The sequence below is a fragment of the Dermacentor variabilis genome, chromosome 11 (assembly GCF_050947875.1).
Source record: "Dermacentor variabilis isolate Ectoservices chromosome 11, ASM5094787v1, whole genome shotgun sequence".
Lineage (NCBI taxonomy): Eukaryota > Metazoa > Arthropoda > Arachnida > Ixodida > Ixodidae > Dermacentor > Dermacentor variabilis.
The window spans coordinates 53050527-53077554 of NC_134578.1; the positions used below are offsets into that span (position 1 = coordinate 53050527).

At 45.8% G+C, this 27028-nt stretch overlaps 1 protein-coding gene across 6 annotated transcripts in view; it reads right to left on the minus strand.

Annotated features, from left to right (window-relative positions):
• Positions 1 to 27028, minus strand: part of LOC142563764 (uncharacterized) — a 49993-nt gene that overhangs the window by 15210 nt on the left and 7755 nt on the right. For 4 of the 6 annotated variants that reach the window (XM_075674376.1, XM_075674379.1, XM_075674380.1 and 1 more), the window contains 3 exons: positions 22943 to 22971; positions 19008 to 19157; positions 5496 to 5527 (listed from right to left, as the gene is read on the minus strand). In XM_075674376.1, the coding sequence (XP_075530491.1) occupies positions 5496 to 5527; positions 19008 to 19157; positions 22943 to 22971 (211 nt within the window). The remainder of the gene's footprint in view (positions 1 to 5495; positions 5528 to 19007; positions 19158 to 22942; positions 22972 to 27028) is intronic. The other 2 variants (XM_075674377.1, XM_075674381.1) reach the window with 1 other exon arrangement.

Here is a 27028-nt window from a genome sequence, read left to right on the forward strand (position 1 = left end):
CGACAAGAAGTTATGGCATATCAACAAACAAGCGTGCAGACAGCGAGAAGTTAGTTATGGACACGAAAATGTACGAGGCACTCATGCTGTTTCTTTATGGAACAGGCGTGCTCGGTTTAAAGTTTACCATACCACGTGGCAAATGGTGCAGGGAAAAAGCTTCTAAGTTTTAAGTTCCATTTGATATTTACCTGAACATGACGCTCATGTCTGTGGCTCACATCCGCAGAACTTCAACGCTTCCTGTGATACGTCGCGATAGTCATGCTTCGTGGCTCTAATGAAATATATTCTCTCGAATTAACACCGTACGTGATTCACCCCCACACAGGGGACGAGGCGTCGATGATCCGGTACGGACCATGGTACCGCGCATGTAGTTTCGCAGAAAGGCCGGGCATGTGAGGTGGTATCCATGGCCACACAAGGGAACCAGCAGGGAAGGTGGGCGTGGCCTGATACGCGGTCGACTTCCGGTGAATGATCTGGCACTCGCGATAGAGGGATTACAGTGCTTCTGACAAGAAGACACGACCCCTATCGCTGAGTAGTTCTCGAGGAGCACCGTGGCGAAGGACGAAGTTGCGGAGAATCAACACCGCAACTTCGCGCACGGTCGCGGCGTGAAGAGCCGCGGTCTCTGCGTAGCGCGTCTGGTGATCGACGCCAACAATAATCCAGCGGTTTCCACATCGGCTGTATAGGAGCGGGCCATAGAGGTCGATACCTACGCGGTCGAACGGTCGAGCAGGGCGCGGTAGCGGCTGTAGTGGGCCAGTAGAGCGCAGTGGGGGAGTTTTGCTTTGTTAGCAGGCGGTGCATGATCGAATGTACTGCTGCACAAACCGATACATTCCATGCCAGTAATATCGTTGACGCAGCCTGGTGAAGGTTTTGAGGACGCGAGAAGTACGCTCAAATACTGGAGCGCATGCGACGAGGGATAGCCGGAAGCCATTTCCGACCGTCAGGCATATAGTTGCGGCGGTACAGGGCGTTGTCTCGCACGGAAAAGTGGGCTGCTTGACGGCGTAACGTCCGCGTTCAAGAAACGACCGGTGGAGCGGCAATGTAGTCGAGCAGCAGGGCGAGCGATGGGTCCTTGCGTTGCTAGGAAGGCATGTCAAAAGCAGTCAGTAGTCACGGGTCTAAGGTCGGAGAAGGAACAGAAAGAGAAGCCACATCAGGTGTCATCGGCGAGCGAGAGAGTGCGTCAGCATCGGAATGTTTCGACCAGAGCGGTATACGAGACGAATGTCATATTCCTGCAGGCGAAGCACCCAACGGCCGAGGCGGCCCGACGGGTCTTTCAATGAGGAGAGCCAAGAAATGGCGCGATGGTCAGTGATGACGCTGAAAGGACGGCCGTAGATATAAGGAAGAAACTTGCCCAATGCCCAAAATGATTGCTAAGCATTCCTTCTCCGTAACAGTGTAATTCATCTCAGATTTTTTAAGGGTACGGGTGTCATAAACCACGACGTATTCTTGATTCGTGGCTTTCTGTAGGGCCAAGACCGCACCAAGGCCGACACCAGTGGCGTCGGTGTGCACCTCTGTCAGCGCAGTTGGGTCGTAATGGCGAAGAATTGGCCGGGAAGTCAGCAACTCGTGTAACTTGTCAAAGGCTTCATGGCATACTCATGACCATTCGGAAATGCCGTTGCTTGCGGTAAGCAGCTTCATCAAGGGTGCGATAATAAAGGCGAAGTTCCGCAGGAAGCGTCGAAACTAAGAACACAGGCCTATGAGACTTCGCAGGGCCTTGAGAGACGTGGGCTTCGGAAACTCGGCGATTGCGCGAAGCTTGTCGGGATCAGGAATGGTACCGTCTTTCGAGACAACGTGACCCAAGACAGTTAATGTTCGGGCAGCGAAACGACACTTCTTGAGGTTGAGCTGTAGGCCAGCTGAAGTGAAACAGGGCAGGATTACATGCAGACGGGCGAGATGTGCCGGAAAATCCTGTGAGAAAACAACTATGTTGTCCAGGTAACATAAACAAGTCTTCCACTTCAGTCCACGAAGGATGGTATCAATCATGCGCTGGAAGATGGCGGGAGCATTGCAGAGCCCGAAAGGCATAACGTTAAACTCGTATAGGCCATCGGGAGTGACTAAAGCTGTCTTTGGCCGATCAGCCTCCGCCATGGGGACCTGCCAATAGCCAGAGCGGATATCGAAAGACGAGAAGTATTCGGCACCTTGCAGACAGCCAAGAGCATCGTCGATCTGAGGTAGTGGGTAGATGTCTTTTCTTGTTCTCCTGTTTAGGCGGCGATAATCGATACAAAACAAATAGTGCCATCTTTTTTTCGCACTAGAACGACAGGTGACGACCAAGGCCTTTGAGTAGGCTGAATGAAACCGTGCTGGAGCATGTCGTTTACTTGTTCCGTGATTAATCGGCGCTCTTCTGCGGAAACGCGATGCGCACGCTGTCGCAAGGGGGTATGGGAACCGGTGGCGATAGTATGAGAGACACTTGTCGTGCGACCCAAGGATGGTTCGTTGCCGTCGAACGAAGAAACGAACTCGTTTAGTAGAGTAAGAAGTTGTGTGCGATGAGACGCGAGAGGTCTGCGGTGATGGCGTTGTCGAAAACTGTTGAAGGCGGTGATGATGAGACGGAAGTTATGGCGTCCAGATGTAAAAGCCGGACGCCATCGTGAACGTCAAGGTCTTCAATAGACGTGATAGCTTGCACAAATCCCAAGATCTCACCGCGCAGTATGGTCACGGCATACTGGTGCGAATTACAGATGGGTATCAAAGCAGATTCAGACGTAACAGTGAGGACGGCGAACGGGAGAAATAATTCCTTGCGGTGAGCAAGCATGTCAGACGGCTTAAATGCCTTAGTTGGGTCTGGCACGGCAGTACACGACTAGGTCGCAAGCACCGATGTCTCCGGACGGAGATCAATATCATCATCAATGAAGACTTTGGGAAAACTGAGGTCGGCGCCGACCGATGGCGAGTAACATAGTGGCGAAAGGGCCACTTGCGCGCGAGAACAATCGATGATGGCATTATGACCTTACAGGAAGTCCCACCCGAGGATGAGATCATGAGAACAGAAGGTCAACACAAAAAACTCCATGATGTAGAAAACGTCTTGGATGACTACACGGGCGGTGCATACAGCTGTAGGATGAATGCGTGGCGCGCTAGCAGTACAGAGTGCCATGCGAGATGGAGAGATTGTGACTTTTTTCAGCTTGCGACAAAGATTTTCATGGATGACGGAAACTGCAGCCCCGGTATCGGTAAGCGCTTGAGCGGTTGCTCCCTCTACATGGATGTCAATGACATTTTGCGGTGAATATTGAGTCCTTATAAAGTTCGATGAGCTTGCAGTTCTTCCCTCCGGAACTGCGCTAGTCATTTTCCCTCGGCAGTAGATGGCGGACGACGCATAGGTAACAGCAACCGTCGACGTGGAGACGGAGAACGGCGACTGTCTGAACGGCGGTCGCGATCGAAGAGTCTCGGAGGCGAGTCAGCTGCATGCGACAGCGGCAGCATGGTTGATCGGCGGAGGTGTGACCCGCGACGCGTAGTCGGCATAAGAGAGCGGTGCCGTCGGAGATGCGAAGAGCGGCGGGTAGTCAACATAGGAGAGCGGTGCCGTTACAGGAGCTGGCGGGCGAGCGGGGGTAATTGCGTCAGATATTTGGGGACGGATGGCTTATTGCACGGCCGGAGGTAGTGTTGGTGCAGGCTCCTGGCTATGAGGGAGCAATGACAGCTGGCGGGCCACTCCCTCACGAATGAAATCGTTCAGCTGAACGACGAGAGCAGAAGGATCAGTATGGCCAGTGGCATCTGCAATGGCTGAGACCGAGTCAGCCTGTGGGACGTTTTGGCAGACGATGTTACGTTGGCGGCGCAATTCGTCGAAACTCTGACACAAGTTGAAAAGTACGGCGACGCTGGTTGGACTCTTTGCCAGCAGCATTTGAAACGCGTCGTCCTCAATACCCTTCAGAGTATGGTTGATATTCTTGTCCTCCGCCATCGCTAAGTTAACACGGCTGCAGAGATCCAAGACATCCTCAATATAGCTGGGGAAATTCTCACCCGGTTGCTGTGCTCGCTGGCGCAGACGCTGTTCGGCGCGTAGCTTGCGGACGGCAGAGCGGCCAAACACTTTGGCGAAACGTGTGAAAAGCGGACCAACTCGAAATGTCAGATTCGTGGTTCTTAAACCAGAGACTGGCGACGTCAGCAAGGTAAAATATGACGTTATTCAGTTTAGACTGGTCGTCCCACTTATTGTGAGCGCTTACACGTTCAAAGGAGGAGAGCCAGTCTTCGACGTCATGTTCTCGGGTCCCGCAAAACATGGCCGGGTCGCGCTGACAGGGAACGTCGGCTCAAGTGACAGGGGCAGCCATGGGTACAGTCGGTGCGTAGGTTGCATCAATGATGCTGACGGTGGGCAACGTACGATTGCGGAGCTCCAGGTTGATTTGAGGGATTCCAGCAATCTCCACCAAATGTAAGGATATTTAATTAATGGCGAGGAGCAGCAGATAAACAGCAGCCTAGCAGCAGCGAGCAGCCCGATCTCTCTTGCCAAACACAACACGGGTCGTCGTCGTGGAAACACGAGACACGTCTGCTTCATTACAATAGGAATAGATGTCGGGAAGGTTTCGACCCAATAAATAAGCTTGGAGAGGACAAAGCACGGACAGTATAAGGATATAAGCAAGGAAAGTATGAGGAATGCAACGAGAGTTCAAAGAAAACATGATAGTTGCATTCATATATGAGTCATCTGTTCTAAGGTTTATGCACTTGCGTAGAAGAGAAACAGAACGCTTCCTTGGCTAGCGTTGGTTAAGACGAGGACTCCAAGTTGTCTTTCTGAATTTTGTTCTTAATAGGCGGCAACGTTAAGACAGAGCTACGGCAGCATAGGCCACAGAGCAAACTTGAGTATAGTGTAGTGCAGTTTTGATTAAAAGGAAGAAATGGTAGTTGCATAATTGGTTAGCGAAAATTTTTGCTTTAGGCGTGCGTAAAGACACCATGTAATTAATTGAGCAAATTCCCTATTGTGTATCGGTGCAAAGAAAAGACACTGCACGGGAAATGCAGTCGGCGACGGCAGAGGTGGTGTGATTGGTTTATGAAAATAACATGCACACCAAGGCTTTCAATTACCGAAGACAGAGTAATAGATGATCGCGCCGAAAGATAATTCCGTCTTGCACTATGAAGAACAGCTACTGCTTATTTGCATTAGATTAAGGGCAGGACAAATGTATCAGTCTTTTGCTGTCTCCGCATTTCTACACCTTTACTAACCAATTGTTCCTTCATGTACACAAGTGGATTGTGTGTAGGATGGCTGATAGAAGTTGGTCACGAATTGCTGTGACAACCGTGTTCGTGTATATGTGCGTGACAAAAAGCAGAAACAAATGCAATGACATAAATATTTCAAAGGAATAAGAGCCCTCCATCTTTAAGAGACTACATACTTTCTTTTCCTCCGGGCATCATCGCTGTTCGCCTGTAAAAAGCAGAGATATGCAATCAATCAGATAGTGTAAGAACCAAAGCTTAGCAACTGTACCAGCTCTTTTACAGGTTTAATAACACTCGCAAAGAGACGCTGCATAAGCAATGTTACTTTTAATGCGGTTAGCGTTCTTAGGATACTCGAAGCAAAGTCCTAACTGCTTCTTTACTTTTGCGCCTTTAACCATTCTCCCGCCAACTTGCCTCACCAAGTAATCCAGAACCTAATTACTAGAGCATGGGGCTGGTCTGTTGTGGGAACCATGTTTGAAACCAATCGCTAGATCGAATTGGTGTGGCACTGGGTATGTACCACTCTTCGATGAACCTTGTTGACGCCAACTTGGGTAAATTGGTGTGGGCCACTGGATATGTGTCTTATGGTATGTGGCACATTTAAATGAAACTTCTTGCTGAAAACCTGGGTGACTGATTGTGTCCCGCACATTGAAAAGCACCTGTCGCGCCAACTTGAAGCCGTCTGACATATATTTAGACAATCTTGACGGAATTCATGCTAAGAGACGCGCCAAACGTTGTATTCGTGGCAGTGGCGCCAAATGACGCAGTTCGTCCAGAGGGATGCTTGAAAGAGAAACCAAACTTCACACACGTCTCATATCTCACGCATTTCGGTCGTGGATATATACCGTATGTTGCCATATTACGGCAATGCTAATTGCAGTAGCGTCGAAGTTCACTGATGGGGATCCAGTCAAGCACGGACCCATTGAAGACTTTTCAGGGTTTTTGTCCGTGCTCCAAACATCAGACAGACATTGAATAATGCTGAATTGAATTGAATGTATGAGTTCTGTTGAAAGTTTTGTGCAATGCCTATAAAGAATTAATAGAAACAATTCTGCCAAAGGCGAAAATTTACTGTAGATTATTGGACACTGAGCCGGCTTTCCAGTTCGGCTTTTTTCCTGGCAGAGCCAGAAATCATAGCCTCTAGCTATCGGCATGGGGATAGAATGTTTGTTCTCATTTCAGTGCGATAAACGCGCTGCTATTCAAATGTCGAATGTGTAACGTTTTGCTTCTCGACGTGGATATGAACACGAGTCATTGTATTACATCGTCCTTGTGAAAGCATATTTAATGTGAACTAAGTACGGACAATTGTGCAATGCTGAGAGGGCTGAACGCACACATGTGTCGGCAGACCGAGTTCCCTACAAATTGCACCCGGGTACGTTAAAGCTAGGTTCTCGATGTCTGGTAATTCGGAATGACTGAACTGATTCACCGTAGCTCGATTACGCGACAAGTCTTTTAGGCGCATGCTGCGGCAATTATTCGCGTCACGCGTAAACTATCAAAGCCTCACTCAAAACGCGTGCGTAGGCGCAGCTATTCCCGTTGGTCACGTGACTTACTCTGCAAGGAACGACCACGGACGCCAAAACTAAAGGCAAAAAAAAAAAGATTTGCTTTAGTACATTTATTCCTTTATAACCCTGGCGCCACATCTTTCCTTTAGGTCACATTAATATTTTGACCATCTGCAGTTATCTAACGTGCATCCAATATGTGGTAAACGAACGCTTTCGCATTACTCGTCTGTCCAAATGAGAACGCCAGGCTCGGGATCGAACCCACAACTGCATTCACAGCACAACATTAAATCCGTTCAACTACCGCGGAATGTGCCGGCGTCCGTTGAAAATGCTGTAAATATGCCAGTGAGCGAATTGGGATGTTTTCTCATCAAAGCGCAGGCAATTGTGTTTTGCTTGGTTTGGCCTGCTGCTACTGTCTTGAAACCCAACCACAAGAAACCGACTCTCTGCGAATGTTCTGCGTCGGCGCCGGCTGACAGCACGCGGTGCCGAGGCTCAACGAGGTTTGTTGACGGCTCTCGACAACAAGATACTCTCGGCTTCAACGTATTTCAAGGGTGGCGCAATGTAGTCAGATCTTCACTTCCTAAAGGCCCCGAATTTAGCAGGCCAGTTTTGTAAGGAGTTGCCCTAACGCAACACTTCTTTCTACTTCATAAAAACGGGGTGTAGTTTTAAAACTTCTTAAGAATTGTCTTTGGCTTTAGCACAAATTTATACAGTATTTCGGTTATTGTCTGTACTTAAACACGTAGCAGCAGTGACATAAAAACACCAGCAGCAGCCATGTTCGCTAGTGTTTGATGCTGTCAGCATCATGCCTGCATGTTCTAATTTGATGTTTTTTCCCCTATATAAAAATTAAGCTCGCACAGGATGCACATGATACATGAACTATTCTAAGCTCTAGTCAAGTTATTGGAGTTAGTTTGGTATGGGCGGTGTGTTATGTAGTAACAACTTAGCAAGCTAATGCATAGCCATATTTTAAGAAAATGAAGGGAAATGCATAGCATAACATGAGCAGCTGGCCAGTGCTATCCAGTTACTGCAAGCGAACATTATGATGAGACCAAGCTTCGCAGTTAGTTCAGTGATCTCACGCTGTGTGAAAAGGTTTATGTAGTGAGTGGGTTTGTGGGTCTTTCTTAAGTAGTAGCTGCTTGCACATGCACATAACCATGAAATGAAGTGAACGCTCATATGGTGCAAGACAGGGCAGTCCGAAAAAATTGAGCAACCATTGATTGCCTTTTTTTTCTTTATAACAAAGCAACGGATAGTTCATTGGATTCGTTTTTTTAGATACGATATTGCACGGGGGCAAGAATACACAGTATAAGCCCAGCGTGGAACAAACAACAAGCTACTACAGACGCCGCTATACACCACCAAAAATAACCGCGCATGCCGTTGCACATTCAACAGAGCTCTAAACGACCCTTCAGTTCGGCATTTAGTTATTCGTTGTGACAGTTGATTCACGTGATTGATGGTGTACGGAAAAATATGCCCCATGAAATACTTTTGTTCGAGACATATTTTCCCTTATTTTCCATTCATCAAACCGCATTCCAGATGCTGAATTTGGGGGCAAATGCTCTTTCGCAGTGTACTTTAACCATGCAATAAAAATTTTGAGAACCATTTCTCACCGCATGCTTTTTTCTTTGCCGCTTAATAATTCCCACCCCAGCTCATGCTTAAGTGTGGTAACACTAGAAGTAAAGTTATAATTATTAGAAACATGTCAAGCTGCGTGGTTTTGTGCGAGTTCAAGCATATTATAAAGGATATTAGTTCTCGGGTCCCAGACCACACAGGCCTACTCTAACTTGGATCTTACGTTAGTAAAGTAGATGCCTAATTTCGGAAGCCGTTGTCCTTGCAGTTACGTTTGACAAAATTCAATATTTTACAAGCTCTCGCTGTTACATATTCAACTTCCATAGCCCATGTTAGGTCGGATGAAAAATAAACCTTAAGAAATTTATGCTCACACTCACTCGTGATAGCAGTACAGTATATAATGTGTAGTCATGGAGGTATGGATTGTGTTTATGTGCGAAAGAGATGAACCTACACCTACTAGTGATTTATGCGCAATGTATTCTGCGTAAAACTGCAAGATTGGTGCGCTATATTATCAAGTTATTAGTCGAGTAGCCAAATAAATGGTAACTCCATGAGCACTGGGAAAGAGAGCACAGAAATTTGCAGTCAAGAGGCCACAGTACTCAGCCTCTGTGTCAAAGGTAAAAATGTTCAACAAGAAAACATGCATTGCGGTAAATTGGGTATGCATTCACATGTAGTATTCAAATCTGCGCATCTAAAAAAACAGTTTCATCCCTTCCCGCATTGCTAACCATTGTAGGCTTTATTGCAGTGCTGTGTGAGTATAAAACCCACGCACACAGTAAACTAACCTGGTAATTCAAAGCAGTGGTAATTCACTACATTGAAAGTAATTTTGCATGCAGCTTAAATACTGTAATCTTCCTGCATATGCGTCACCATAGTATCAACTGGTTTCTTTACTAGTAGTTCACTGAGACGCTTGAACTATAAGGTGCCACTAGGCACTTCTATATTCCTGCAGGCACGCTAGAACCGCTTGGCAATGCAAGAACAACCCTATCCATCACTGTCACAGGAAAGCGGTCACTGTACATGTCTACCATGTACCGCGACCTATGCACCTGCTGCTTGGCGTACCGCATGGTGTAATCATGCGGAACTGCAATGCAAGGCCTGCACGTATCAACGCTACGCGGCACCACATGTTACATCCCGTGTCTCCTCACAAGCTAAGAAGCGTTTATAGGGCATGTTTCCTTTGCAAGGCAGCATGCGCTGATATTGATTAGTGGTAGAATATCTCCCTCCCGTACAGCTGGCCTGGATTCAATCGCGTCGATAACTAGGTATTTTTTCTCAATCAAGGTGATAGCTGCGCCGGACACAGGTGATGGCGGCGACGGCGGACAAAATGGCCAACCGAAATGGCTATTGTAATCAGCCCATAACAACTTACGCCGTAGAATCGCCAGATATGGGCATCTTTTTGGCGCTCAGCGGGAAGCCTGCTGTCAAACTTGATCAGCAAGCTACAAATGTGCATAATAACTATGTTAATCTTAAAACTGTAGCGCATACACATTAATTAAGGCCTACTAGGAACCGTGAAGAGTAATTAAAATATACTAAATAAACGTAATTTCTAAACTGAACGAAGAAACATAAAAGCAGATAATAAAATTGTAATTCGGCGACATAAACTACAACATGGAGATGAAAAGTCTAACCCATAATAAAAGTATCCTGGCACAGGCAGTCTGTAAAGATCCTTAACCAGCGGAGCTGAAATGTGCGGCGCCAGTGTTTCATCATCAGCAGCAGCAGCATCAGCATCATCATCATCTTCATCATCATCATCCTGGCTACGCTCACTGCAGGGCAAAGACATTTCCCATACTTCTCCAACTAACCCGGTCATGTGCTAATTGTGGCCATGTTGTCCCTGAAAAAACTTCCTCCGCACACCTAACTTTCTGCAGTCCCCTGCAACGCTTCCCTTCTCTTGGAATCTAGTCCGTAACCCTTAATGACCATCGGTGATCTTCCCTCTTTTTACATGCCCATGTCCCATTTCGCTTTCTTGATTTCAACTAAGATGTCATTAACTCGCGTTTACTCCCTCACCCCAAATCTGTTCTCTTCTTATCTCTTAACGTTACACCCATCATTCTTCTTTGCATAGCTCGTTGCGTCATCCTCAATTTAAGTAGAACCCTTTTCGTAAGCCTCGAGGTTTCTGTCACGTAGGTGAGTACTGGTAAGACACACCTGTTATACACTTTTCTCTTGAGGGATAATGGCAACGTGTTGTTCATGATCTGAGAATGTCTGCGAAACGCACCCCAGCCCATTCTCATTCTTCTGAGTATTTCAGTCTCATGATCCGGATCCTCGGTCACTACCTGCCCTAAGTAGATATATTCCCTTACCACTTCCAGTGCCTTGCTACCTATCGTAAACTGCTGTTCTCTTCCGAGGCTCTTAAACATTACTTTAGTTGCCTACAGATTAATTTTCAGACCCATCCTTCTGCTTTCCCTCTCCAGGTCAGTGAGCATGCATCGCAATCGGTCCCCTGAGTTACTAAGCAAGCGAATATCATCAGCGAATCGCAAGTTACTAAGGTATTCTCCATTTACTCTTATCCCCAATTCTTCCCGATCCAGGTCTCTGAATACCTCCTGTAAACACGCTGTGAATAGCATTGGAGAGATCGTATCTTCCGGCCTGAAGCCTTTCTTTATTGGGATATTGTTGCTTTGTTTATGGAGGACTGCGGTGGCTGTGGAACCGCTATAGATATCTTTCAGTATTTTTACTTACGGCTTGTCTACACCCCGATCCCGTAATGCATCCATGACTGCTCAGGTTTCGACAGAATCAAATGTTTTCTCGTAATCAATGAAAGCTATAAGGGTTGTTTATATTCCGCACATTTCTCGATCACCTGATTGATAGTGTGAATATGGTCTATGGTTGAGTAGCCTTTGCAAAATCCTGCCTGGTCCTTTGGTTGACAGAAGTCTAAGGTGTTCCTGATTCTATTTGCAATCACCTTAGTAAATACTTTGTAGGCAACGGACAGTAAGCTGATCGGTCTATAATTGTTCAAGTTTTTGGCACGCCCTTTTTCATCTATTAAGAATATGTCGGCGTTTTTCCAAGATTCCGGTACGCTCGAGGATATAAAGCATTGCGTATACAAGGTGGCCAGTTTTTATAAAACAATCTGCCCACCATCCTTCAACAAGTTCGCTGTTATCTGATCCTACCCAGCTGTCTTCCCCCTATGCATAACTCCCAAGGCTTTATTGACTTCTTCCGGCGTTACTTGTGGTATCTCTAATTCTTCTAGACTATTCTCTCTTCCAGTATCGTCGTGGGGACCACTGGTACTCTATAAATCTCTGTAGAACTCCTCAACCACTTGAACTATCTGATGCATAACGGTAATGATATTGTTGGCTTTGTCTCTTTAGGCATACATCTCATTCTTGCCTATTCCCAGTTTCTTCTTGACTGCTTTTAGGCTTCCTTCATACCTGAGAGCATGTTCAATTATATCCATATTATACTTTCTTATGTGCTGTGCCTTACGCTTGTTGATTGTTGCGCCAGTGTTTATCACTGGGTTAATCACGATGGTTCGCAAAACCATGGCGTGGTAGGCTGCCGGATTCTCGGTACGCAGTTCCTGCTTGCTACGTGCTACACAAGCCTGTTCTTGTACCCGAGCTGCACCATTGACACGGCGTAGACGAGGCCGTTCCTTGTTCTGCTCGTGGCGTTGCCGACCGAAAGCTGCCTGCTTCCAAGGAGTACGTGTGATGTACGTGTGGCCTACCCATTTCGGAGCCGGAGAGAAACTGCGATGCGCGTGCTCGGCTCCGACGTAGAGCAACGACGTCACTACTGGCGCAGCTATCCCAACCCCACCCAGATAGCACAAGGAATTTTCACTGCGATCCATGAAGTCATTTTACCTGGCCCCACTGCCATGGAGTCGAATGCGGATGCTCCCGAGTAGGAAACAGTGATTCTGTCGCACCGCTCTCATCGCGCCAGCCTTGTCGATAGAAATTTCAGGTCAGGTAGCGTGACCTCGTGCATCGGAGTAAACAGGCCTTGTGCTATCTAGATGTTGTTGTTGTTGTTGTTGTCCTGAGTGGCCGTGGCACATACCCACAGTGGGGGATTGGCCAAGAATCGGGCGGTTTAATTAGGTGCCTAAATAATAATGATAACAAGGGAGTTAACAATTTGGGCGTGTGAGTTTAAAAGCGAACGTTTTGTGTTTGGAGAAAAAGGAAATAATCAGATGAAAACCGGGTATAAGATAATAATAATATTAACAATAATAGTTAATAAAAGATAAGAAATAAAAGAAAGCTATGGTTGGGAGGGAGAACGATCAATCTAACATGGAAATCGCTTGGTTTCAATTAGGTAATTTTGGATCGCCAAGCAAACATTTCTGTTGCTGAACCCAACAATGGAGGCTCCAAAAGATAGGATCACTGGCACTGATAAAGTTAGACCAATAGAGCGAAGCGGGATTTCGAGTAGTCGTTTTCTTATAATAGAAAAACGTCTGCAAGACAACAAGAAATGGTCGATTGTCTCCGCCTCGCCGCAGAATGAGCATAATGGTGAGGGGACCAGACCAGACCTGTGGAGGTAGAAGTTCAATGCAGGTATACGGCAGCGCAGCTTTGTTATGGACACTTCAATTTTCCGTGTTCGGCAAAAATCTCTGTTCCAAGGGTGCAGGAGATGTCCGTAATCCACAGAGTTAGTAACTGTGGAGCCTGATACTGACTGTATAATGATACTCCTGCGAAATCTAGCTGCAGTAACATAAGCAGTCAAAGGGCAGCAAGGAAGAATCGGGCCACTTATTGATGCCTTGGCTAGAGAGTCTGCAATTTCATTAATGATTAGTCCTTTATGGCCAGGCACCCAAATCAAACGCACGCTTCTCAAGTAACCAGGTACCAATGATTGAAATGTCCTCATTACGCGAGAATCATTAGAAGCAGTAAGGGAGGAGCACAATGATAAAGAATCAGTGACTATCACGGCTGACGTAATTGATGGTCCTAATTTGCGTAATGCCAGCACCACGGCCATGAATTCGGCTAAAAAAATCGGTATGAAATCTGGCAGCCGAAGAGAAAATGTCCAATCGAGAATCGGGGAAAATATTCCTACACCTGACTTTTCTTCACATTGTGAAGCATCTGTAGCAATTACAACGTTTGTTTGAAGGTTTTTCAGGTGATCTTGTAATATACCGTCTAGAATACGGTGTGGAAGTAATTTTGCATTATTAGGAAAGATATCATCAAATTGAATATCCGTGGCAACAGCTCTGTCGGTAATAGGAAGAACATCGCATATGCGCACGCCCAAACAGTCAAGTAATTTTTGCACGAATATAATTTGCGGATTATGTAGTCGCGGCCAGATGACACCGAAAAACAACGCAGGTTGTGAAATAAAGATTATCTGGGGATGACGCAGTGGTGATTCGTAAATCCTTAAGAACGTCTGCACCGTCAAAAGCCGGAACCTGCACGAAAGTGGCGGGACACGGGATTCTAGATAAAGAATAGAATTTGCAACAAATTTAGGAAGACCTAAACACAGACGTAATGCCTCTCTTTCTAAGAGGATTAGAGGACGGGACATGTAGGCTGGAGCTCCAGAGAAGAGCACGCAACCAAATTCTAATACAGGGCGAACGTACATACGATATATCATTAGGAGTGTATCTCTTCGCATTCCTATTCGACGACTGCTCAGCCTACGCAATATGCCAATTGCACGGGTACCTTTCCCAGTCAAATGATCTATATGTGAGCGCCAGTTGAGAGAGGCGTTATAAATAATTCCGAGGTATTTAACAGATTCCACCTGTGGTATGTCTTGAAGGTGGTAAGACAATGAAATGTGCACTATGTCACGTATCGGAAATACGAAAACAGCACATTTGCTGGCATTGAGTGTGAAGTGACTAGCATCTAACCACCTCTCCAGATCATAAAGGTAAGTTTGCAGTCGTTGGTATAGCGTGTGGATGTCGTTGGCAGATGCAAAAAACGCAATATCGTCTGCATAAACATAAGTGGTTATTTCTGGATGACAAGGTAGTGTGCTCATGAGAATATTAAAAAGTACCGGGGAAAGAACTGAGCCTTGCGGTACGCCTCTCGTTTGTTTGTGTCTAGAAGAAGAAACGCCCCTTTCGTAGCAATAGAATTCTCTTTCACCTAAAAATGACCGAATCCACGCTACTATATAACCAGGAACACCACAGGAAGTTAACCGATTGATCAATATACTGTGCTCCACAGTGTCGTATGCTTTAGCGATATCGAGCGTCACTAAGGCAGCGTATTGCTTATGACGTCGAGCGAGTTGTATTCGGCTTTCTAAGTCGACGTGGGCATGCCAGATGGAGCAGCCAGCCCTGAAACCAATCTGACAGGGACTAAGAATGGAATTATCATTAATAAATTTCATGATGCGACGGTGAAGAAGCCTCTCAATGAATTTTACTACGTTTGATGTAAGCGCAATGGGCCTAATGTTCTCCAATACATACCTTCCTTCTTGTTTCTTAAGCATCAATATTACTTTCGCAAGCTTCCAGTGTAACGGAATCCATGCATATTTAATTGAATAATTCACCAGGTCTAAAAGAACGTTAGGCGATTCCTGTAACAATATTTTTAACATTGCATTTGTGACGCCATCAGGGCCAGGGGCTGAATTCGGTAAACATAGTGCAGTCTCATTTAGTTCAGCTAAGGAAATTGGAGTAAAGCCATCCCAATGACCTAATGTAGAATGAATAGCCGGAAGCCTGGCCGTAAATCGATTTTCTAAGCCTTCGGCAATCTCTTCTAGGGAGGCGCTCAGTTCCTGCGGGCTCAAAACAATTGAATCTAATGTTAAGGGTGTTGGTAGCACCTTCCTAGCACGAAGGAATGAAAATAAAGCACGCTTATTTTTTGAATTAGATAGATAATCGTAATGTCTAATATCGTATTCCTCTTTGGCTCGATTAACAGTACGCTTAAATACACCAGCATGAAACTGATAATTTTTCCAATTGGTCGGGCACTGATTATGCAGAAGCATTTTCCAAGCGGCCTTTCTTTTTCGATAGTCCCGCGTACACTCATCATTCCACCAACGACAAGCGGTGCCTTTAGCCGAAGGGATGACAAATTCAGCTTGCTTCCGGGAATCCTCTAGTATTGAGCAAATGGTTGAAGCGATTTCCTTATCATTGGCATTGGCAAGTTTCGAAACGGCAGAACGCAAGAAAGTCTTAAATTTCGTATGGTCCATAAATGTGCATGCCTTGTATTCTAAAGATGTTATTTGACAATTGATTTCAAATGACACAGGGAGATGATCACTGTTGGTTGCTGATTCAACCGCTACCCACGACAAAACCTTGATGCCAGCGCTACAAAATGTCAAATCTAACACTGAACGGAAGGGTCCTCTAACAAACGTTACTTGCCCTGTGTTCTGACATGAAAGGTGACTATCAATAGTCCACTCCCAAAGTCTCTTACCACACAAATCTGTTTTTTGCCCCCACGACACGTGATGCGAATTAAAATCCCCTACAAACAAAATTTCTTTTCTACATGCAGCCACAGCCCTATCAAGTTGACGCGTACTTTGCACACCGCTGGGGAAATAAGCATTTATAATTGAAAATGGATGGTATCCTGGGAGACATAAATCTATGGCCAAAATTTCACAGTCGCAGTCCATGATTTGAAAAGAAATTTTTGCCTTGTGACAAATTTTACTGGAAACAAGTATCATTAATCCTCCACCTCGCGAGTCTCTATCTAATCGGAAGGACCGAAAACCTTTTAAATGAAAATTTTTCTCTGGTGAAAGCCACGTTTCTTGAAGAAGTAAGATATCTGGATTGAATTGAATAGATAGGCAAGATAAATCTGTTGAAGCTGAAAATATAGAACGACAGTTCCACTGCAGCACTTTCAACTGTCCAATGGTGTTGAACGCACAGCAGCGGCAACTGCCGCCTTTAGAATACTTTCTGTAAGCACAGGCGTTGGTTGACTCTTTTTTGATTTTGGTTTCATAGTTGTTGAAATTGGGGACCCCATACGTTTGGGAGCTCGAGTGTCAAGTTCGATGTCTGTGACAATAGCAGTGTCTGAATAAGAGGGCTCATCCTCGCGTGTTTGGACTAGCGAAGTAGTGTGTGTGGAATATTCTGCAACTGTGGAAGGCGTCTCGACCTCGTTGCTAGGCGTTCGAAGTCTGGCGTTAGATACTGGGCACTGCATTGGTGTCCTAGTGGGCTGCATTATTTGCATCATGTGACTGGAAATGATTTGCGCTAAGCAATCAGAGAGACTGGATATCAATTTATCCATAGCTTTAGCCATTGCTTTATCCACAGCAGAGTCAATTGCTTCTGAGAGGTTAAGATCCATGCTTGGAGTGTTGCGCGCTGCAACACTAGAGTATCCGAAGGCCCTGTCTTTGATAACTGAAATTGCATCTCTTCGGGAGCAACGACGGCGGTCGATTATTTCAAGAATTTGTACTTCTTGAGCGCGAGCTGAGCAGTTCGAATAGTCTGCTGGGTGTTCTCCCGCACAGAGGCAGCACTTTTGAGATTGAGTAGAGCATGCACTTGAAGAATGACCATCCCCACAGGTGCGGCAACGCAAGCTAGACTTACATCCTCCTGCGCTGTGCCCGAATCTCCAACAATTCTTACACTGGATTGGACGTGACGCAAGCGGCTCTACACGGAACACAAGAGGCCACACCTTTATTTCAGATGGACATGATGTGCCCACAAACGTGGCAATAACAGATTCTGTCGGAACCCTCTCGTTATTGGCCAGTCGATTGCAACGGTAGATGGCAATGACGCCTGCTGCGGACAGCTTCTCCAGGGTTTCAGTAGGACTTAATCTGGAGTCTACGCCCCGTACAAGACCCTTGGTGCACGCAAGATGAGGCGGAATAAAAGCACTCACCGGGGTGGAAGCGAATGAAGTGCATTTCAAGAGGTCTTCTACACAGGTCTGGTCGGGTGAACGACACACTATACCTCCCCGTCCGAACGCTCGCACATCAGTGATGGTCTGGAAGTGGTTAGTTGTGGCCTTAAGTGCCTTCTGGACAGCCTGTGGATTCGTGATCCTGATGGAACCTCCATTGGTAGGCACAAGCGCCACAGGAATGGTACTGACGCCACTGCGAAAAAATAAATCTATGGGCAATTCATTAGGTGGTAGGGATGCTGACCAGGCGGATCGCGCCTGGCCAGGAGAACTGGTCGACATCAGCTCAAGACGGCTGACGCAAGGAATGCCAATCAACCAGGAACTAAAATACGGTTAATGAGACACCTTAAACCACCCGATACTCAGCCAAAACACCACTGCAGGTCAACGAAACGGTCGCTCTGTCGAGGCAAGCAGGAACCAGGGACAGGCAGGCACGACGAGCTCCGCTGGCGATGCGTAAGCCGTCGGCTCTTCGTCTTCTTCTTTCGCACATGCTCATGGGGTTGTGCTGGAGAGGTTTTTGGCATACAGGCGACCGCCAGACGGTCGGAGGGGTATCCATGTTCAGCTTCGCTCTAAAAAACTTGGGCAGGCGGTGTCGGGAACACAACCGCATGGGCGTGCATCAAACGTCTTGCGCGAGCTGCTGAGAGTGTAAGGTCATATATGGGCACTATGGTAAGAAACTTTGTCACCAAGTACGCAAGTGCCCACTTATTTACGCATTATAAAGCTTACATGCTTACCTCATGATAGGTCTAGTGGAGGTCTTACATACTAATTCTGCAATCGTGCTCGCTTCCTTTTCGTAAGAAACCCAATGTGGTCAAATGTAGTGCCCGCGAATTGGCATCCCTCAGTCTTGGGGCCCTAACCTCGTCACGCTATTTCTGGACCTCGCATGTCAAACGCGGGGGCTCCATAGACAAGCAACCGTCAAGTTTCTCTAAAGAACTGCGAAATTCTAACCCTTATAACTCTAAATGTGAACGTGTTTTAGTTTGAGAGGGAGTTCTCTCAACGACGACCATCCTCCCTCAGATGAACATATGTCATGCCACAATGTGCCTTCCTGAAATCCAAGCCAGAGGTTAAAGTTGCGTCTGATTGGGCAACACGCAGGGCGAAAGCGGAGCCGACTGTGCATACGACCCATTCATGGTCGAGTGATGACTTCTTTCTTTCCCACAATAATAGCAAAGTAAAAGGCGTGAGTATATAAAATAGATATATGAAATAGCAGTGATATAAGTTATTTTTGAATGGTTTTAACAAGCCACCCCTGATGCTTACCAATATGTGAGACGTGTTGTATAAAAAACTAAATGACTAAGAGAGTAATTGATTGAAGCAAGCTTAAGGCATAATCAATAGATATCTCATTCGTCCAACAGTTGATAGTGTCGTTAGAATACAGAGCAGAAAACGTAATATTGGATATTCTTCATGTGCTAATACTCACATTTTCAATCCAATTGCTGTGGAGAGTAACACTGACTCCGCCTTTGTCCGCTGCGCGAATATATGTAGACCTCCAGCAACGACGATTCATTAAATTCTTTGGTAGAAATTCTCCCCACAGTAGCACAACTGGGTCGCTTCCACTGACAATCTGCATCAAATGAACACAACTGTTCGCTTTGCTCTTTCGCACTTCACATTCAAAATGGATTACCAACTAGCACGATCAGCACCTTGATAAATTCACTCAGCCCTAGGGCCACCTGGGTATGTGCCAATTGGGTCTCGACGTATGTGACACTAGGTGCCACTGGATATATGTAACTGGAGCCATTAGTGTGTGGCACTTTGTATGTACGCCTGTTCAATGAGCCTGTGATGGCAAGACGAGTACTTGTGACGGGTTGCCTAAAAATGGGGCCACTTGGCGCTTTTGGCGCAGGGAAACACAAATGGGTACGTGCCACTTGGTGTGTAGCGCTGGATATATGTCGCTGTTCAATGAACCTCTTTGATGTCAAGTTGGGTGATTGGGTACCTAAACAACAATCAATTGCCTGTGTTCTAAAATCTACATATAATTGTTCGCATTATGCAGATGTCAACTTTATTTCCGTCCTATAAATTATCCTGCAATTAGGAAGCAAACTTGCTATTTCGGCTACATTGTGATCCAATATCGTGAGTTTAAGGCCCCTAGACGAAACGAGGATCCACATAGGAAAGAAACAAGCGCGGACTTCCAACTAATGTTTTTTATCCAATAGAAGGATATTTACACAAAAAAGGGAAACGAAAAAAATATAATTAGGCAACGACTGAAACAAGAATAAACAGACAAATGGCAATTAAAAAAAAGCTCAGGACACTTCCATTCTCTAAAGAAGAGTATCAAGGGCAGCTGTGTATGCGGTGACTGTAGCTGTGACTGCACCTCCACCACGGGTCGGCCCGGTACTGCACTATCTTCCGGTTCGGCCCACGCATAGGGAGTGCTTAACGCCTGCTTCCCTTCCGCCGCGGGTCGGCCCAGCATGGCACTATCTTCGGTATCGTCCCTAGTATGGAGAGTGCTTAACGCCTGCTCACCCTCCGCCGCAGGTCGGCCAGGTATTGCGCTATCTTCGGGATCGGACCACGTATGGGGAGTTTTGTGTCTACATACGGACATGATCCTGAGGGAACTAGCCCTTAACAGCTTCGCTGTAGAAAAAAATGCGGCAGAACCAACCTCTCTCATGACTGTCGACGAAAATGTGTTAGTATTGAATCAATAAACGGCACAACGTATTTGCACAATAGAACTAAGCAATGTATAATGCGTGTACTGCAGCAGCACTCCTTTTTCTCGCTTGTCTAAGCCACCTGCGCCATCTAGCACCGCCGCCTCGAAGCCTGCGCGTGGATGGCCTCCAAAATGCGTGGCGCACGAGTGCCTGCCAATGCTGATAGAGATGTCATGCGGCAACCAGGCTCCTTTCTCGTTCTTCTCTCTGGACACTCTGCGCCATGCTGTGGCACTGTCGAAAACTTCGGGAATGGTACTTCAAACCAAAATTTGGCATACAGGTGCCTGCACACGCTGAAAATTGTTCCCTCACTTGCCAAAGTCAGTGCTACCTACTCACTGACACTTATTCAGTGATTGAAATTAGCGAGAGGTTCACTGAAGAGTGTCAAACACCCAGTGCATTTATGGTTCCCCTCACTAAAGAGAGAGAGAAACTTTATTTGCCAAACGAAAAGGCTTTCCTTGAAAAGCGGCAAATACCAAGTACTCTTGCGGCGCAGCCGGCACATGTATCGGTTTGCGGTGCTTGAGGAACTTGTGTTACGTGGCTTCGACTGCGTTCAGCATCGCAGAAACTTAAGAAATCTTTTTCGTCACCCAAGTTATCATGAAATAGGTTTGGTGAAGGCCGGCATGGACCAAGTGGCACATATCCAGTGCTACAAGTCGGCCTCCAAGCGCGCCTTCAAACAGCCAGCACTGACCCAGTCTCGCATATTACAGTGACCCATGTCGACGTGAAAAAGTTTGTTGAAGAGTGACGCGCATGCACGCAGTGCTACATACTCAGTGCACTAAGTTTGTCCGAGCGTTCGTTTCGAACCCTGTTACCCCAGCGCAGCAGCCTGTTGCGCTACCCATTCGACCGCAGACTACCCAGTGACCCACGCAGGCGGGAAAATGGTTAAACACATACATAGATTGAAATAAACATAGAGAAATACATACATAGGTAGACAGATAGGCCCCAGAAAGTGCGTGAAGTATTCTAAGAATGTTAACGCATTAAAACTACTGTTGCAATAGGCAAACACTGAATTGTATATAGCGCCAATATCTATGTTCTTATGCGCGGCTTCCGGAATAATTCAGGGTTTTTTTTTTGGCTGATACAGCCATGAATGGCTTGCTGAGGCGTTCGCTCTTTTTACATGGGATTTGTTCTGCTCCAAATATCATGCACGTTCGATAGTGCCTTTGTTTAAGATTACGTAACTGCCGATGCTGTAATGAGTGGTTGCGTCATCATAGGTGCAAGGTTCTTTACGGCACGCATAGCTGCACCATTTGGCTTGAACGGACCTCGGGTATCCACAAACACGGGGACGATAGTACCCAGAATTAAGTTCAAGCAACTGATGCTTCGGAGACTGATACATGACCCTATAAGAAAAAAAAAATAGCTGGAATTTTTGGGAGGGCACACGTGTGCATGGCGATTGTAACACATTGACCACATTGTCTCCTTCTGTTGTTGTTCTTTTTTGCTGTGTCTGAATACTCACTTCTATCTCTTTATTTTACAGCAAAGTTGTATATGGCTAGCCGATTCGTCTGTCCGTCTGTCGCCTGTACGCCCAAAACTTGTCCGACCCAACCCAATGCGCATGCGCAAACAAAAAAACACATCGCCCACGCATTCCGTACAGATGGTTAACCAGCGAAGCTGAAACTTGCGGCCGCAGTATTTATCATAGTGTTAATAGCGATGGTTCATTAAAAGACGGCTGCGAAGGCTGCCGATCCTCTGCGCGTATCACCTCCCGGGAGTGTGAATTGTCTGTAATCAATAAAGGTAATGCGCATTTACCTGCGCATTGCATGGTTTGCCTGGAAGGCAGATGCCAGCCACCACTGCGTGACATAAAGATACGTGGCAGGAGTGATGATACGTTACCAGGAGAACTTTTGAAGACATACCACATAAAACAGAGAGGCACGAGTTGTATTAGTGATACGTTTGTTCTTCTGTTTCACAACGAGATGCAGCTGTTAAAAAAAAGTCACTCTAATCGCTCCAGGCAACACTCATGCACGCATGCGCATTTGTTCCTTTTCCCGGCCCTGCTGTAAGAATAAAATCAGTTGACGCTCAGCGCTCGATCTGTCGTTTCATATCCTCCCTCCTAAGTATTTATTTTTGTTCTTGGCGCAACAATGTATTCACGTTGTTTTTCTCTGTTTTATTGCATTCTCTAGGTTTTGGCACAATGAATAATAAAACCTCAGCAGCAAGTCTATGGTTTTCCTGTCAATATCCTCGTTTTGCCTTCGTGCTACAACTCCATGAGTCTGGCTGTACTTTTCATCCAGATATTATGCCCTTGGCATATTTAAACTTGTGGATTGCGCATGTGTATGTAGATATAAAACGTTGCTAAGGCCCCAGGGCACCTCTAGATATTTGGTATCTGACTTATTGTCACCGAAGCGCAAAAGAACATCCATGATATCGATCATTCAATGTTAGCAGAACATTTATAACGCACACCTTAAATTTTGGTCTATACAAAATTATTGTTCAATCATTTTACATTTCACTTCTCTAAATGACTTCTCTATGTGCAAGAAGAGAAACAATCGTGCTGTTACAGATTCAACTGGTAACCCTGTGTGATAGAAAATTATGTAAGAATATAAATTACCTTTTTTACTTTGGTTAGAGTACCAGTGCCTGAAAGTAAAGTAAAATACATGGATTTTACAAAATTTGCTACGACAGTTGCTTTTCGGTAGTAAAGGTTGGCCGATACATAAGCAGGAGCAAGGAGGAATGTGGGTGTCACTTTTAATTTAGTCTAACCATTCTTTAAAATTCGGACCAAACATTGTCGACAGTTCTGGCACAGATTTAGTGGTGGTGGTGGTAAGAAATTTATTGAGATTCTGCTCAGTTATCTTGCAGGCCCGAGTCCTAGGATGGCCCCTCACGAGGAGCGACCCTTTCGGCCCAGGCAACGACGGCTTTTTGTAGTTTTTCATCCGCCGTTCTGAGCAGCTCCTCCCACGTCTGTTGTAAGGGAGCTGGCAGGAGCGACCTGGGAGGGGGTAAGCCCTCACACCCCCAAATAATGAGAATGCAAGTATTCATGCATGCCCGCGTACATTTTTCTCATAACGTGAAACAAATAATTCCACGGAATAACCAAAGCTCAACATTCAGCAATGATTTATTTCCTATTTTTAGTATTGGCAGGGGGGTTCTAAATAGGCCCCTTCTAGCACAGTTGTTTGCTACCGCGATACAAATGACATCAGGTCTGGAAATGCCACTAGGAGTGCACTATGACAAGAGTGTTTCATCTATTAACCTAACTTCCTAGCTGCTGAGCGAGGCAAAACGGTAAAGAGGTAGGAGCGCCACGGCTTGACGAGCTTATGAGCGTGGACAACACAGCGGCTACTGTGTTGTCAACGCAGCACAGGAGCCCGGACAAGACAGCACGCAAATGAGAAGGAAGCCTTGTTCGACAATACTTGACAAGCAATCAGCGAAACTGTTCATGCAAGACTTGGCTGCAGAATTCTGTTGGAAGTGCACGTGGCTTGCGGCCTGCCAGGGTGCGGGAGAGTTTATTTGCGAGTCGTTTGTATACCACTCAAAGTATTCTGGAGCTCTCTTTATGTTTATAAATTTGTTTTCACATTCTGGCCTTTTTCTACTCATGAGGGGCTATTCAGGAAACCTTCCATGAAGCAACCCGCTTGTATATATATATTCGAGAAGAAATGGGGTTAACTAAATGGCCCGATTTTTATTAGTAACATCACAAGAGGCCACCAAACATTTACACCAAAGACAAAATAGGGGAAATTCATCATCATCATCATCATCAGCAGCAGCCTCACAAACCTTGGCGGCGAACGTGGACGATCCTTTCTGCCGCAGGCGTCACGAAAACGTAATCTTTTTGAGTGAAGGCAACCAGTCAGTAAACCCACACATGCTACCTGCAGGCATCAAGTTGCCCCATTCGAGTACCCTCGTTATGTAATAAGCGAGATGAAAGGGGCGTAATCAAGGGGCCCAATTTTTGTTAGTCATATCATAAGAAGCCAACACTGACACAAAGGATGACATAGGGAACAACCACAACCTTCGTGCAATGGGAATGTTGTGGGCTAATTTTTGTTCGTCATATCATAAGAAGCCAACACTGACACAAAGGATGACATAGGGAACAACCACAACCTTCGTGCAATGGGAATGTTGTGGGCTTGTTCCCCACCTGCGGCAAGTTGTTTTTGCATCCACTTTCATTTCTAATAATTTATCGTTTCTTTATTTCATTTATTCAACACAAGTAATTTCCTCTATGTTGTTCTTTGTGTCCGTATGGTTCACGCTCATTTAGAAGGATGTCCGTGAAGCAGGAAGAGGAACAGCGCAGGTATAAAACTTGGAGGTTGGGTTGACAGCTTGGCCCTACTGTCACAATAGCTCGACAGGATATACTCCAGCAGCGTCATCAACACGTTCAAGAAGGTGTTCACCATACCGAAGTGCGCAAAAGCACAAGATGACGTCCGTGTAAACAAATGGCTACGCTTCTTTCACGTCAAGGCGATAACTACAGGATGGCTGGCGCGAGACTTATAACTCCACTTCAGGGATCACATGGATGGTGAGGCCTTGCGTTGGCGTTTTGCTGATATTTTCGACAGACACGAATCATGGGAAAGCACGAAAGAAATTGGGCTTGAACTCTTCGCTGCACGTGCGGAAGATTCATTCCACCGGCTCATACGTTTTCACCTGGAGCGTAGTCAACCAATAAATCAGCCTCACGAAGAGGAAGCACAACCCGGCCGCATCGATGACGTGAAGCACGCCCACATCATTTCTCGCTGGACTGAAAGTGTGCGTCTAGAAAGGTGGGTGCATCTTGATGCGAAGACATTTAAAACGCTCGCAAAGTGACTTGCTGCTGCTCTGGAAGAAGAGTCGTCTTTGAAACGCAATGACTTTCAACGTGCATCAAAGCGGAACATAGCGCACTGCTACCTTACTGCGAAGCGAGAAATCTCAGCAGGAGCGCAACACATGTCCCACAGTAAGTGCCGACACCACGCCTAAGCTTCACCGAGTCAACAGCTTGACTGGCACAACGAGTTCCCTTGCCGTGAAAGGATTTTCATTCTTCCCGTTGACCAAACAAGGAGGAGGGCAACTCAAGGCTAGGTTGATACGATTTGATGCGCTTAGTCACTTTGCGATAGATCACGCCATGCGTTATGTGTGGGCCTTTCCTCAGTAAAGTGACTTGTATGACGCTTACATATGGTGCCAGAAAAGCTTCTTCGCTGCTGGAAAACCGAGTAAATTCTTTTCTGACAGTGGCATAAAACTTAATACAGGCAAATTCAAACAGTTCATGAAACACAAGTATATTCAACAACTTCTGACATTGTCTCGGCATCCACAATGGAAAGCACACGTCTGACTGTAGTGACTCGATTTAGATGCAAAATCAATAGTGAGCCTCGAAAGCCATGGATTCAACATCTTTCGGTGTTCATTCACGAACACAAAAGCACTACGCAGCATTTGTGGTGTCATATAACTGGTGAGTGTGATGAATGCTGCGTGCGTAATGCATAGCATAATGCATTGGCAATCCGCCTCACGTTTTATAAGGACGACACTGCGACGATGCCTCATTTTAAATCGAATATTGTATCGCAGCGATGTCCTACCATGAGTCCCGCTTCGCCGTCAGGCCCGGGCATTGGGCTGAATTGATCATTTGAACAGCGAAGCTAAAGACACCTAGAATTACCTTGAAGACGAAGACACAAGAGCTCACTATCGGCTAAAGGTTTATTGCATTGTGTGTGCATGTAGAAAAAACTAGAACACATGTGAAAAAATTTATAGATCAGTGAGAACAACAAGGCATATACAGTCAACAGATTGGCGGGCAGTCTTTGAAAGTGATGGTAGCGCTAAAAAGGACGGACACACGATGAAAAGAGGACACGACGACGAGGAAACGCTTGAAAGTGGGTGCTTATTTGTGGTAACACAAATTCTGATTAGTGTGCTCTCAGTCTTTATTGCCGTTTATTTATCGAATAGTTTATTTCCAATCTGCATTGCCATGGGTAAATGCCAAAAAAATGATGGGCCTCGATGTTAATTACGATTATCTGCAATTCTTGAACGTAAACATAATCTTTATAGTGTTTCTTATGAGGACGATGTTACGCGTAAATAGGCTAACCAAAATAGGAATTGCTTGTGCTCTTGTTGAATAGATGTTCGCTTCAGCAAGAAAGTATTCTGCAGCGTCTTAATTTGATTGCAGTTTGGGGGATTTAAGAATTTGGGGCCCTGTAAGAAACTGTTTCCCATTTTTAATCGAATTATTATATAACAGATATACTTACGGCACCTAAAGAAGTGAACGAGCACGATGTTCTCAATACCGACCAAAGGAAACGTAGATTGTTTGTATTGCGATTGTACTTATAAGGACACTCGAAGAAAATTGACATTTTGAAAATGGCCGCCCGCAAACGAGTTTCGTGAGACATAAAATTCACAGTTCACGCTTTTTATCTGAAGACTTCTCAAACAATGGCTAAAAGTGCAAAACAATCTCAGTGCTCGAACCTGAAAGTGATGTAATTTTTCAGGCACTGCTCTTTTATGGGCCGCGCAGTGGCAGTCCTGCGATATCATTACGCCGCTGTGCGTTAAAGCTTTTGAGGGTGCCGGAAATTTTGGT